General features: G+C 48.1%; 1 protein-coding gene across 8 annotated transcripts in view; it reads right to left on the bottom strand.

Moving 5' to 3' along the window:
- The window catches only part of CE3H16orf96 (chromosome E3 C16orf96 homolog), a 53835-nt gene that overhangs the window by 21829 nt on the left and 17529 nt on the right, over nucleotides 1-14477 (bottom strand). For 7 of the 8 annotated variants that reach the window (XR_006708273.1, XM_045461326.1, XM_045461328.1 and 4 more), the window contains exons 3-6: nucleotides 4741-4845; nucleotides 3468-3548; nucleotides 3220-3306; nucleotides 1743-3111 (exon numbers count right to left, since the gene is read on the bottom strand). Coding sequence is in view for 7 of the 8 variants with exons in the window: in XM_045461326.1 (XP_045317282.1) it covers nucleotides 1743-3111; nucleotides 3220-3306; nucleotides 3468-3548; nucleotides 4741-4845 (1642 nt within the window). In the remaining variant the exon portion in view is untranslated. The remainder of the gene's footprint in view (nucleotides 1-1742; nucleotides 3112-3219; nucleotides 3307-3467; nucleotides 3549-4740; nucleotides 4846-14477) is intronic. The other variant, XM_045461329.1, reaches the window with a different exon arrangement.

A 14477-nucleotide genomic window follows, 5' to 3' on the forward strand; every position in this document is an offset into this window, starting at 1 on the left:
TATATGATACAAAACTATTGAGATGTTTTACATTCCTGTTTTCATCAAGGTTTCAATATCTGACATGCACTTCACACTTGGAGTACACCTGCACTTGAACTTGCCCCATCTCAAGTGTCCAACAGCCACAAGTGCCTCCTGGTATTATATTAGACGGCACAGGCCTAGGGAGGCCTTTCTGGAGTTTATTCCAGTCTCAGAAAAGGCCCTGAGCTGGGATGCCCGGCTAGCTCAGTCAGCGGATCAAGTCAGACTCTTGATCTCAAGGTTATGAATTCGAGCCCCACATTGGGTATAGAGATTACTTCTTTTTTTTTTATTTAAAAAATTTTTAATTTATTTTTGAGAGAGACAGAGACAGACTGCAAGTGGCTTAGGGGTAGATAGAGAGGGAGACACAGAAGCAGAAACAGGCTCTGAGCTATCAGTACAAAGCCCGACGTGAGGCTCGAACTCACAAACCGTGAGATCATGACCTGAGCTGAAGTCAGACGCTCAACTGACTGAGCCACCCAGGCACCCCAGAGATTACTTTAAAAAAAATCTTCAGGGGCACCTGGGTGGCGCAGTCGGTTAAGCGTCCGACTTCAGCCAGGTCACGATCTCGCGGTCCGTGAGTTTGAGCCCCGCATCAGGCTCTGGCCTGATGGCTCGGAGCCTGGAGCCTGTTTCCGATTCTGTGTCTCCCTCTCTCTCTGCCCCTCCACGGTTCATGCTCTGTCTCTCTCTGTCCCAAAAATGAATAAACGTTGAAAAAAAAAAATTAAAAAAAAAAAAATCTTCAAATAGGATAGGGCAACAGGCCTCACAGTGGGTCCTCTGGGCCAGCAGCATCAGAATCAGATGCTGGGGGGCACCTGGGTGGCTCAGTCAGTTAAGCATCCAACTTGGGCTTGGGTCATGATCTCACAATTCCATAAGGGGCTCTCTGCTCTCAGAATAGAGCCCACTTCAGATCCTCAGTCCCCTCCCTTTCTCTGCCCCTCCCCTGCTTCTTGTGCTGTGCACACAAATGCTCTCTTTCTCTCTCGCTTGCTCAAAAACAAACATTAAAAAAAAAAATCAGCTGCTGGAATGGGTCAGAAATGCAAATTCTTGGGCCCTGCTCAGACCACTGAGTCAGAAACCCCAGGGGTGGAGCCCAGCAGTCTGTGCTTTAACAAGTCTCCTGGGGATGCTGAGGGGACCACAAGGTTGAGAAGCAGTAGATGAGGCTACCCTGCCCTCCAGTCCCCTCAGTGAGCCTCTGTCCAGCATTGGCGTAAAATGGGAGCACAAATCTACAGGTACCACTGCCACCCACAAAGCTTCTGTGGTCTTTAAGGACACATTTGTTTGCCTGGCAGTGGCTCCTAACCTCAAACTGACCACTTCATCTGGGGCCTGTTCTGTGCTCTCGGACATTCTGGCTGATCCAGACTTATCAACACATCGTACAGTAGTGCTGTATCACATGGGCTGTCGAAAGGAAGTTTTCCAGAGTAATTGTGATGTGGGATTCTCCTTCTTCGGGGCCAACTTTAGACCCTAACCACCCCTCTCCCCTATGGTAAGACCTCACTGTACATTCATGGTAAAAGAATAGACCAATAAGAGGCTAATGCTGAAGCCGAAGGAAAGAATGGCTAACGGTTAATACGGATTTTGCTGGGGGAGCTAAATGAAGGCGATGAGAGACTTCTCGGAGGCCGCTGGGAGGGCCTGAGCCCCTGCCACCTCCCCCGGAGCCAGGCAGAGCCTACCTAGATAAGTCAAGCGCTGCTGAAGGCTGGACGACAGCTGTATAAAATCTTCTTTCAGGGAGTCGTGTCTAATGGGCATCTGGGCTATGTGGCCCATGGAGTACCTGACAGCCTCCTTCTTATCCTCGGTGGTCACGGCATTCTGGGCAGCCAGCATGGCCTGGGACAAGGCCCTACCGGGGGAGATGCTGGCAGCAGAGTATGGGGGATAGAAGTCTTCGCTGTACCCCTGCAAGTCTTCTGCCTTGGTGTCCTCAGCCAAGGACACAGAGGCCAAGGCCCCACGGGAAGATCCCGCGCCCAGGATGTCTGCGAAAACCCCTAGGGGACCAGATGCAGCCACGGATGTTGCTGTGGTGGCCAACTTGGTGGCCGGGGCATTTTTGATGGCCTTGGTGGCGGCCTCAGCTTGCCGGGCTGCCAATGTGGCGGCCTTTGCGTAGGAGGCGGCGGCGGCAGCCGCAATGGTGGCGGTGGTCTTCAACCGCTGAAGGGCAGATGGGGGAGCCTTGGGGGGTGCTGCTTTGGGGTCCTCAGCCCTGGGGGTCCTGGCCTGAGGAGCTGGCATGTCGTGGGATAAATATTCTTCTTGATTTTCTGAGACAGCCGGCAGCAGATGTACCTGTGCGTGGCTGGACTGTGACCACAGTGGACAGGGCCAAGCGGAGCCAAACTCCGTGGCTGGTGGGGGGGCCCTGAATCCCTGGGACTGTGCAGGCAGGAGGCCTGATGGGTCTGGGCCAAGCTGCAAGGAGCCCGAGACCCCGGAAGGCCAACTGCTAGCTCTGGACCAGCCTCTGGGAAGATGCCAGCCTGCTGGTGGTGTGGGCTGAAACCCTGGGGCAGGTGCAGGCCCAGAGACAGCCTCAGGGGCAAGGGCGGCCCCAGGTCTGAGGGCAGGCCCAGGTGCTAGTAGGAATCCAGGTGTCAGACTAGGCCCCACCACAGGCCCTGGTGCAGGAGTGGGCTTAGGCTGTGGCCTCCGCGTGGGCCCAGGCCCAGGCCCAGGATCGGGCGCAGACCCAGGCTCGGGCCCAGGCTCAGGCTCAGGCGCAGACCCAGGCTCGGGCCCAGGCTCAGGCTCGGGCGCAGACCCAGGCTCGGGCACTTGAGGCTGCCCCGGCCCCTGGGCCCCGGCGAGTAGAACAGCTTGGGCAGATTCCTCCTCCTGTAGCTCCTCCAGGATTTCGTAATGCCAGGCAGACTCCGGTAACCTGGGGCGCTCGGTGACCCCTGAGACCGGGACACGACGAACAGCTTCAGGGTACTCCATGGTCTGGGGATGATCTGTCTTTGGGGGCTGATCCACAATCTGCAACAGCTCTGAATCATCAAACCGTAGTGAACTGGTTCCTTGTGTTAAAGTTCCCTGTGGACAGGGGTGAGGCTGGCCAGGGCTGCTCCAGGCCAGCTCAGCAGTCCCCCTGCCCGCTCCTGCACCCTCAGCTGCTGCCCCTCCGTTTCCCCCTTCACTCACGGGGCTGAACATGGCTTCATGGAGGCTGCTCCAGAGCACCATGTCCTCAGCTTTGGGGATGGTAAGGATCTTGCTCTGGAGAGAAACCTGGGGGACAGGGTTGGGAATGATGGGCAAGGCCCTCAGGTGGCTCCTTGGTCCATACTTGCCTTTCCTGATTGTGTTCTCCTCCTTACCCCTCCTCCCCCCAGCCCCCTGGGCCTGGAGGTCAGGGGACTCAGGAGGGAGGACAGCACCGAGGCCCTCACCACTTTCCGCTGCAGCACACTTATCTTCTGGGTCTGTCCTCTCAGATCTTCCAAGAAAGTATCCATTCTTTCTGGGTGCATCTGTCAAATGAGCCAAGTCTGTGGGCCTTCAGGTTCTGGTCCTGGCCCTGCTTCTCCCACAGCTCAAAGACAAGGACTTAGCTCTAGGTGACAGAATTGGAGAAGGAAGAACAGATCCCAAAGCAAGTGCTTCCCGGGGAGTGGGAAAGGGGTAGAAGAGGGTTCCCTGGGAAAATAAGTTTGGAAAATGCTGGGCTTAAAAGGATTCAATGGGTTTCTGTACTGCAGAACTTCTCAGAGCCTTTAATGGGCAAAAGTACATTAAGAATCTCCAAGAGGTAGGCTGAGGAGGCATTTATTTTTCTCCATAGATTGGTCAAAGAAACCTTTTTAACGCTTCGTGATGCCCTTTCTTCTCAGATGGGACCTACTCAGACTGAGTTTTCACAGGTGCCATAACAATCAAATGTGTACAGTGACCTGTGAGTTGGGAATAATACACTAAACCATGCTATCTGGGGGCAAGTTGTAAAACCTCAGTCACAATACCAGCCTGCAGGAGTGGAGACCTGGCCTCTGAGCCCAGCTCTGACTCACCAGCTGTGACCTCATGCTTCAGGGATGCTGTGTCCTTCCACATCATGGTAAGGAGTTAGTATACACCTGGATTGATGTCCTTGTGACTCCAAGGGGAGATAGACTGTATGCCTATGCTAGGTTTATTCCACTTTGCAGCGTGGACAGAGCTTTAGAGAATCGGAAAAGCTGTAATCTTTCTGCTAAGTTGGTGGAATATAAGCCTGGAGTTACCAAGACTTAGGGAGTACCTGTCTGAGAATGAAGCCAGTCCAGAGGAGAGCATCAGTGACAGATGTTGATGTGGCATGAGCACCTAGATCTGGTTGTACCTGAAGGCAACTCTGGACATTTTAGTAAATGAGACACTACATTCTCTTATTTTGCCTAAGCCAGGATGAACTAGGTTTCTGTAACTTACAAATGGTCTCCTAACACAGCAGAGTGAGGAGCATGGTGGGAGCCACGGACAGTTTAGTGGCACGGGCTAGGTGGGAGCCATGAAGAGTTTAGTGGGATGGGCTAAGTGGCTGGTCAATGTCAAACCCCTTCTCCTGCTCTCAGGGCTGTGTTCTTTGACTAAGAACAGGCTCCCTAGATTTACCTTGTCCCCCCCAACCATCTGAGGTCCAAGCAGCATGGCTAGACAGCATGGAGGATGCTAGAGAGGGTCTACCTTTTCAAGTATGTCCTTCAGTTTGTCCATATCCTTTCTGAGAGTTTCAGTGGAGACCTTGAGTGCATAAATGTCAGTGAGCAAATCCTGCAGAATCTTCATGGACTGAAGGGGAAGAAGAGGGGAAAATGTGAAGTTGGGTGTGGCTGGGGGGAAAGGTATGTAAGGTGCAGAAGCTCTTTGGTGATGTCCATGGTCTAAGAAGTCCTCTTGGCTCTACCAAGGCCCAGGCTGGAACATACTCAGAGGCTAGCATATGACACCAAAGTCAACAGTGCTGAGCTCCCAGGTGGTCTGGGTGGGAAGGAGGCAACTCTACATTTCAATGTATTCAGTAACCAGGAGTCCCTCATTAGGAAGCATCTCATGCCCTTTGGTGGGACATCAGCAAGGGAGTTATGATTGGATTTACATTTTAAAAGGGTCCCTCTGGCTGCATGTGTAGATTGGCTCCCGGAGGGTAAGGGAGAAAGCCAGAGGGCCAGTGAGGAAACTTCCAGGCAAGAGCTGATGGGAACAGTGAGTGCTGGGATCATAGCTCAGCTCCATCACTCAGTGGGGCTGTTATTGCATCCTTCCAGGTTTTAGGATCCTCAATCATAAAATGAATATAAAAAATGTGATGATGAAACAAAAATGCGATGATGTATTTAAAGAGCCCAGTGCATAGTTAGGCATTCAGCTAACAAAAATAACAAACAGCAAAATGGCAGAAATCCTTCTTATCAGTAATTACATTAAATGTAAATGGATTAAACTCCCATTTAAAAGGCAGATATTGGGGCGCCTGGGTGGCTCAGTCGGTTGGGCGGCCGACTTCGGCTCAGGTCATGATCTCGCGGTCCGTGAGTTCGAGCCCCGCGTCAGGCTCTGTGCTGAGAGCTCAGAGCCTGGAGCCTGTTTCGGATTCTGAGTCTCCCTCTCTCTCTGACCCTCCCCCGTTCATGCTCTGTCTCTCTCTGTCTCAAAAATAAATAAATGTTAAAAAAAAATTTTTTTTTTAAATAAAAGGCAGATATTAGGGGCAGTCAGTTGAGGGTCCAACTTTGGCTCAGGTCATGATCTCGCGTTTGTGGGTTCAAACGCTGCATCAGGCTCTGTGCTGACAGCTCAGAGCCTGGAGTCTGCTTTGGATTCTGTGTCTCCCTCTCTCTCTGCCCCTTTCCTGTTCGCACTCTGTCTCTCAAAAAAACAAAATAAAACATTAAAAAAATTAAAGGCAGACATTAGGGGCATCTGGGTGGCTTAGTTGCTTAAGTGCTGACTCTTGGTATCAGCTCAGCATCTCATGGTAGTAGGATGAGCCCCATGTTAGGCTCTGCACTAACAAAGAGAAGCCTGCTTGGGATTCTCTCTCTCAAAATAAATGAATAAACTTGAAAAAAACAATAGGGGCACTTGGGCAGTTCAATTGGTTGAGTACCAACTCTTGATTTCTACTCAGGTCATGATCTCATGCTTTGTGAATTCAAGCCTGCATCAGGATCTGTGCTGACAGTGTGGAGCCTGCTTGGAATTCTCTCTCTCCTTCTCTCTCTCTGCCTCTCCCCTGCTCACCACCTCTCTCTCTCCCTCTCTCTCTCCCTCCCTCTCTCTCTCTCTCTCAAAAATAAATAAATAAGGACGCCTGGGTGGCGCAGTCGGTTGAGCGTCCGACTTCAGCCAGGTCACGATCTCGCGGTCCGTGAGTTCGAGCCCCGCGTCGGGCTCTGGGCTGATGGCTCAGAGCCTGGAGCCTGTTTCCGATTCTGTGTCTCCCTCTCTCTCTGCCCCTCCCCCGTTCATGCTCTGTCTCTCTCTGTCCCAAAAATAAATAAAAACGTTGAAAAAAATTTAAAAAAAAATAAACATAAAAAAAGAATAGTTGAGCTTTCAATACCCCATTTTCAATAATGAATAAAACTAAAGAGGATCAGCAAGAATTAGATTTGCACAACACTATAAACCAACTAGACATAACAGGCATCTATAGGGCACTCCAGTCAACAATGGCAGAATACACATTCTTCCCATGCATACACAGAACATTCTATAGGAGAGACCATATGCTAGTCCATAACACAAGTGTCAACACATTTTTTAAAGGACTGAAATCATGCAAAATGTGTACTCTGACTGCAATGGATTCAAATACATCAATAATAGAAGAAAGTATTAGAAATTTGCGAATAAATGGAAACCAAACAACACTCTTCTGAATAAGCAATGGGTCAAAGAAGAGATCACCAGGGAAATCAAAATCCAGTCTGAGATTAATTAAAACAAACAGAACACACTAGAACTTATGGGATGCAGCTGAAACTAGCCTTCAGACACTGGAAAAAAGCAACGCAAAAAAACCTGAAGCAAGTAGAAAAAGTGAAGCAATAAAGAGTAAAGTGGGAACTAATGAGATAGAGAATAGAAAAATAAGAGAGGAAATCAATGAAACTAAAAGCTGGTTCTTTGAAAACATCAACAAAGTTAGCAGATCTTAAGCGAGACTGACCAAGAAAAAAGGAGAAGAAATCAGAAACGCAGGAGGGAACATTACCCTACAGAAATAAAAAGAGAGGCACCTGGGTGGCTCAGTCAGTTAAGCATCTGACTCTTGATTTCAGCTCAGGTTGTGGTCTCGTGGTTCTTGAGTTTGAGCCCCGTGTCAGGCTCCGCACAGACAGTGCAGAATCCCACTGCTTGGGATTCTCTCGCATTCCTCTCTCTCTACCCCTCCTCTGCTCATGCTTTCTCTTTCTCTCTCAAAATAAATAAATAAACTTAAAAGAAACAAAAAGAATTATGAAGGACTACTGTGAACAACCTTAGGCCTACAAGTTAGTTACCTGGGTGGCTCAGTTGACTTTGGCTCAGGTCGTGATCTCATGGTTCATGAGTTCAAGTCCCACATCAGGTGAGCTCAAGCCCTACTTCAAGGGAACATGAGCCCTGCTTCAGGTGAGTCCCATTTCCCTCTCTCTCTCTCTCTCTCTCTCTCTCTCTCTCTCTCTCCCCCTCCCTGCCCCTCGTGGGATTCTCTCTCTCTCCCTCTCTCTTTTCTGCCCTTACTCAGTTGAGCCCTCTCTCTCTCAATAAAAAAAAAAAAAAGAAAGAAAGAAGAGAAAATTTGAATAGATCTAAGACAAGGGAAGAGATTTGAAACAGTGATTTAAAAAAAAAGAGAGAGAGAGATGCCTGGGTGGCTCGGTCAGTTAAGCATCGGCTCTTGGTTTCAGCTCAGGTCATGATCTCACAGTTTATGAGTTCGAGCCCCTCATCAGGTTCTGCATTGGCAGTGCAGAGTCTGCTTGAGATTTTCTCTCTCTCTCTCTTTCTCTCTGCCCCTCCTGTGCTCTCTCTCTCTCTCAAAAAAAAAAAAAAAAAAAAAAACACCTTAAAAAAAAAAGAGACCCAGGCTGAGACGGCTTCACCACTCACTTCTATCAAACATTTAAAGGAGAATTAATACCAGTTCTTTATAGTCTTTTCCAAAAAAGTCGAAGAATTCCAGACTTACTCTATGAGGCCAATATTATTCAAAAATCTCAATAGGCATTTCTCCAAAGATGATATACAAATGGCCACTAAGCACATGAGAAAAGATGTTCAACATAATCAGTCATCAGGGAAAAACAAATCAAAACCACAATGAGATACCACTTCATACCCACTAGGATGGTTACAATCAAAAGTCAGCTATAGTAAGTGTTGGTGAGGATGTACAAAAATTGGAACCTTCGGGGCGCCTGGGTGGCGCAGTCGGTTAAGCGTCTGACTTCAGCCAGGTCACGATCTCGCGGTCCGTGAGTTCGAGCCCCGCGTCAGGCTCTGGGCTGATGGCTCGGAGACTGGAGCCTGTTTCCGATTCTGTGTCTCCCTCTCTCTCTGCCCCTCCCCCGTTCATGCTCTGTCTCTCTCTGTCCCAAAAATAAATAAATGTTGGGAAAAAAAAATTTAAAAAAAAAATTGGAACCTTCACATACTGTTGGTGGGAATGTGATACGGTGCAGCCACTTTAGGAAACAGTGTGGCAGTTCCTCATAAGATAGAACACAGAGTTACCAAATGACCCAGCAGGTCTACTCCTAGGTATATATCTAAGAGAAATGAAAACCTGTAAATGAATGTTTATAGCAGCATTATTCATAACAGCTCCAAGTAGAAACAATCCAAATGTCAATCAACTGGCAGATACACAAAACATGATATATTCACAATATGGAATATCATTCAGTCATAAAAAGGAACCTAGTACTGATTCCAAGGAAAATGAACCTCAGAAACATGACGCTAACTAAAATAATCCAAACACAAAAGACAGCACATTGCATGATTCCGTTTATATGAAGCATATAGAATAGAAAAATTTACAAGACAGAAAGCAGATTAGTGGTTGCTTAGGGTTGAGGGGGGTGGTTTGCAGTGGAGCCTGAGGGGATAGATTGGTGACAAAGGGTACAGGGTTTCTTTTAGGGGGATGAAAATATTCTAAAATTGACTGTGGTGATGGGTGTACAATTCTATGAATAGACTAGAACCACTGAATTGTACACTCTTAAAGGGGTGAACTGTATGGTACGTGATTTTTTTTTAAGTTTATTTATTTATTTTGAGAGAGAGAGAGAGGGAGGGAGGGGCAGAGAGAGGGAGACAGAGAGAGTCCCAAGCAGCCTCTGCACCGGCAGCACAGAGCCCGATGCAGGGCTCGACTCATGAACCACGAGATCATGACCTGAGCTGAAACCAAAAGTGGGATGCTTAACTGACTGAGCCATCCAGGCGCCCCGGTATGTGAATTTTATCACAATAAAGCTGACTGATAAATAAATAGCACCCCATGTTCTTGGATTAGAAGGCTTAATTCTCAAATTGATCTACAGATTAAGCTTAATTCTTATAAAAATGCCAGTTTGTTCTCTTTCATAGAAACTGACAGCTGGATCCTAAAATTCTTTTTTTTTTTTTAATTTTTTAATGTTTATTTATTTTTGAGACAGAGGGAGACAGAGCGTGAGTGGGGGAGGGGCAGAGAGAGAGGGAGACACAGAATCTGAAGCAGCCTCCAGGCTCTGAGCTGTCAGCACAGAACCTGATGCGGGGATCAAACCCACGAACCGTGAGATCATGACCTGAGCCAAAGTTGGACACTCAACCAACTGAGCCACCCAGGCGCCCCCCTAAAATTCTTATGTTAATGCAAGGGACTCAGAATAGCCAAACAATCTCAAAAAAAAAAAAAAAAGAGCAAAGCTGGAAGACTCACACTTCCTGATTTCAAAACTTTCTGCAAAGCTACAGTAATCAAGACAGTGTGGTATTGGCATAAGAAAAGATACATAGGTCAGTAGAAGAGAAATGACAGTCCAGAAATAGTCACGTTTACAATAAGAATGCCAAAACAAATCAATAGGGGAAGAGCTGTCTTCAACAAACAGTAATGAACAGATGGATATCCACATACAAAAGAATGAACGACTCTTACCTCACACTGTATACAAACATTAACTGAAAATGGCTCCTATGTCTCAATTTAAGAGATAAACTATAGACCATTTACTCCCATGTTGTAGAAGAAAACATAGCAGTAAATCCTCAAGACCTTGGCCAGGCCATGGTTTCTTAGATATGCCACCAAAAGCATAAGCGACAATCCATCAAAAAGCGTGACAAAAGAGATACATAAATTGTACTCCAGAAAAATTTAAAACTTTGCCTAGCAAAGGACACTGTCAAGAAAGTGAAGACAACTCACAGAATGATAGACAACATTTATAAATCACACACATGGCATCATATATGCAGAATATATAAAGAACTCTTACAACTCAACAATAAAAAGACAATCCAATTAAAATTGGTCAAGTAATCTGAATAGGCATTTCTCCCAGGAGGAGTTATAAATGGCCGCTAGACACCTGAAAAAGATGCTCAGCACAGTCACCAGAAAAATGCAAATCAAAACCACAAGGTATATGCCCAAATGAAAACATGTGCACAGGACAATGTATACACCATTGTTCATAGTGACCACTACTAAGAACCTACAGGTGGAAAAAAACAAATGTCCACCAATTGAGAAAAAAGTGTGGTCTATCCACCCAGTGGAATATCATTCGGCAATAAAAAAAATAAAGTACTGATACATGTGACAGCATGGATCAACCTTGAAGACATCATGAGTGGGGCTCAAAAAGGAGCAGGAAGAAGAATGATAGCTAATGGTTAAGGGGGTTTTGGGGGGAGGTTGTAGGAAATGTCCTGAAATTGATTGTAATTGTTGCAGAACACTGTGAGCATACTAAAATCCCTGAACTGTACACTTTACTTTTTAAAGATTTTTATTTTTAAGTGATCCCAACTTGGGGCTCAAACTCGCAACCCCGAGATCAAGAGTCACATGCTCTACCGACTGAGCCAGCCAGGCACTCCATGAACCATACACTCTAAATGGATGGATATTTTGGTATGTCTATGAACATATGTATATCTCAATAAAAATGCAAAAAATAGCATTTTTGTTTTAGAAAAAACTGGGGGAAATTTCAATACAGTCTATTGGATGGTATTTGGGAGTTGTTAATTTTGTCAGGAGTGGTAATGGTATTATAGGAAGGGTTTCATGAGTCTTTATCTGCTGTAGATGGAAAACATTTTTCAGGGAAATCTCTGAAGTCTAGATCTTACACCAGTGCAGGAATGCTTCCCTCTCCCCGTCTCCCTGGAGGCAACCAGGGGCCTAAGTTATAAGTTACCTGAGCAGGAGTCACCCCCCCCCAACCCCCATCTCACACACACACACACACACACACACACACACACACACACACACACGTAGTCCAGGGCAAACCCAGAAAAGGTGGCAAACCCCAGAGCTTTGGGAAATGGGAAGGCAGGCTAACACCTGCCTTCCCTGCCTTTCCTTCCCTGCCTTTCCTTCCCAGGGAACAGCAATACAAAGGTACTTGCCAGCACCCTGAAGAGGTGCTGGCCCCATAGAAACTTCATTACTGTTATTGCAGTAACCTTGACCCTATTCTCTAAAACTCCAGAGTGTTTTCACGCCTTTCAGCCTTGTTATGAAATTTTCGAACACTAACTTAAATTTAAAATCATTTTAGGGGCACCTGGCTGGCTCAGTGGGCTAAGCATCCGACTCTTGGTTTTGGCTCAGATCATGATGTAACAGTGTTGTGAGTTTGAGCCCTGCATCAGGCTCTGCGCTGGCTGTGCAGAGCCTGCTTGGGATTCTTTCTCTCTCTGCCTCTCCCCCACTGGCGCTGTCTCTGCCTCTCTCAAAATAAATAAATCAACTTTATTTTTAAAAATAAATAAATTTAAAATCATTTCAATGTGTGGGATCTGCATCAGGAGTTTTTCAGCGAGTCAAATGGGAAGGGAGTTTTGAAATCAGAAAAAGCAACAATAGGTTGTAGCAATCCCCACAGGGACCTCGACTTTATTTATGGCAACAGGGTCAGCCAGAACGGTATTTCGTTGTTGTTGTTGTTGTTGTTGTTGTTGTTGTTGTTGTTGATTTTCAGTAGGCTCCACCTGCAACATGGGGCTTGAAGTCATGACCCAAGAGATCCAGAGCGGCCTGCTCTACTTACTGACTGGAGGCAGCCATGCGCCCCCAGAATAGTCTAAATAAACAGCTGATGCGGTCTCTCCTTCTCTCCTGTGAGGCTAATGGCCAGGGGTTATCATCACAACTGTGATAACCGAGGTCTCAAGGACACAGTCAAGGACCTCCAGACTCAGCTTTCTAGAATCTGGCTGGGCTCATTGGCTCATTCCAGCGTGCACTTTCTAAAACTCACGTTCAGGGGCGCCTGGGTGGCGCAGTCGGTTAAGCGTCCGACTTCAGCCAGGTCACGATCTCACGGTCCGTGAGTTCGAGCCCCGCGTCAGGCTCTGGGCTGATGGCTCATGATGGCTCAGAGCCTGGAGCCTGTTTCCGATTCTGTGTCTCCCTCTCTCTCTCTCTCTGACCCTCCCCCGTTCATGCTCTGTCTCTCTCTGTCCCAAAAATAAATAAACGTTGAAAAAAAAAATTAAAAAAAATAAAATAAAACTCACGTTCAGGGCCGGCGGCCGGCCGGGAGATGCGCGCAGGGCCTTGGAGCCTGCAATTCTGGGAAAGCTCCGCAGGTGGGGCTGGCGCCTCCGCAGGCGCAGGAGGCCCCGGGTCAGAGCCTCCCCGGGGGGCTGCGGGGACAATACGCAGGGCGAGCATGGGTAGCACAGTTTTCCTAACTCGGCAGTCCTCAAGGTGCGGGGCGGGAGGAGCGGGGCGGGGAGCGAGTTGGCTCCCAGCGGGCATTTGGCAGAGTCTGCAGGCAGTTTTGGTTGTCACCACGAGGGGGCACTTCTGGCACCTGGAGGGTGGAAGCCAGAGGACACTGCTTAACATCCCACAGCGCACAGGCTGATCCTCACGAGGAAGAATTATCTGTGAGGGTGACGGCCGCTGCAATCTCAGCCTGCGGTGCCCGAGCCCCAAATCTGGCGTGCGCTAACCATGCCTGCAGAGCCCCTCAAACCTTCTCTCAAGAAGCCTCCTTGGTGCCGACCCTAGTTTTCTGGGCACCATTCACTCTGTCCGGGGTGGGCGCCAGGTCCAGCAGGCTTCTCTTTCCACACTTTGGGCCTTTGCACCTTGATAGGCGCTCGTAGAGGACAGCAGAGGACACCAATCCGTCCAGCCCCAGAGAAAGGGGTGGGGGGAGGCAGGGGCAGGGGACGTGACCTGGACATCCACATGGTGTTTGGTCTGTGGGCCTGACTGGCTGGTGGTGCAGATACTTAGGTAAGCAGCTTGCACCATCCCAGAACCAGTTACCATAGCAACCCCCTTGAGGGAGTAGGGTGGGGACCGTCGCTGCGGTAACCCCAAGCAACCTCAGCCAAGGCCAGGCCAGGGGGACATTCTCTAATCCTAGATGCACAAATAGTCCTCTGAAGCCATGCTGGAGCCTGTCCAGCAGCGCCCTTCATGTGCTGGCTGGGTCACTCTGGGTACTGTGCATTCTAGAAACCTCCACCCATTAGAGCAAGTCAGGGACAGGCTGCTTGGACACCGTGTCCACCTCTCCAGCCTCTGAGGCCTCTGTAATCTACACTGGGGCACCCATTCAGCCTTCTTTGTCTCTGGCAACAATTCTCGTCTTAAAGTCTGTCTTGTCTGATAGGAGCAGTGTGACCACTCTAGCTCTTCTGATAACTGCTTGCATGGAGTACCTTTTTCCAAACTTTTATTTTCAACCTATTTGTCTTGGAATCTAAAATGTGTCTCCTGTAGACAGGGCATAGTTAGATCACACCTTTTTTCTTTTAAGTGATTCTGCCAACCTCTGCTGTGTGTGTGTGTGTGTGTGTGTGTGTGTGTGTGTGTGTGTGTGTGGTAAAATGCACAGGATACCGAAACAAAATTAATTCAGTGGGGGTATCTGGTACATTTACAAGGTTGGCAACTGTCACCATGACCTACTTCTAGAACATTTTCATCACCCCGAAGAGAAACCCGATACCCACCAGCAGTCGCTTCCCATAGTCACCACCTCCCAGCCCCTGGCAACCACTAATCTACTTTCTGTCTCTACGGGACTTGCCTTTTCTGGATGTTTCATGGTTTCACTCATAGGTGGAATTTAAGAAACAAAACAGATGGGGGCACCTGGGTGGCTCAGTCAGTTAAGTATCTAACTTCAGCTCAGGTCATGATCTCGCCATTCCCAAGTTTGAGCCCCGCACCAGCAGGC

This window comes from Leopardus geoffroyi, chromosome E3 (assembly GCF_018350155.1).
Source record: "Leopardus geoffroyi isolate Oge1 chromosome E3, O.geoffroyi_Oge1_pat1.0, whole genome shotgun sequence".
NCBI classification, from domain to species: Eukaryota; Metazoa; Chordata; class Mammalia; order Carnivora; family Felidae; genus Leopardus; species Leopardus geoffroyi.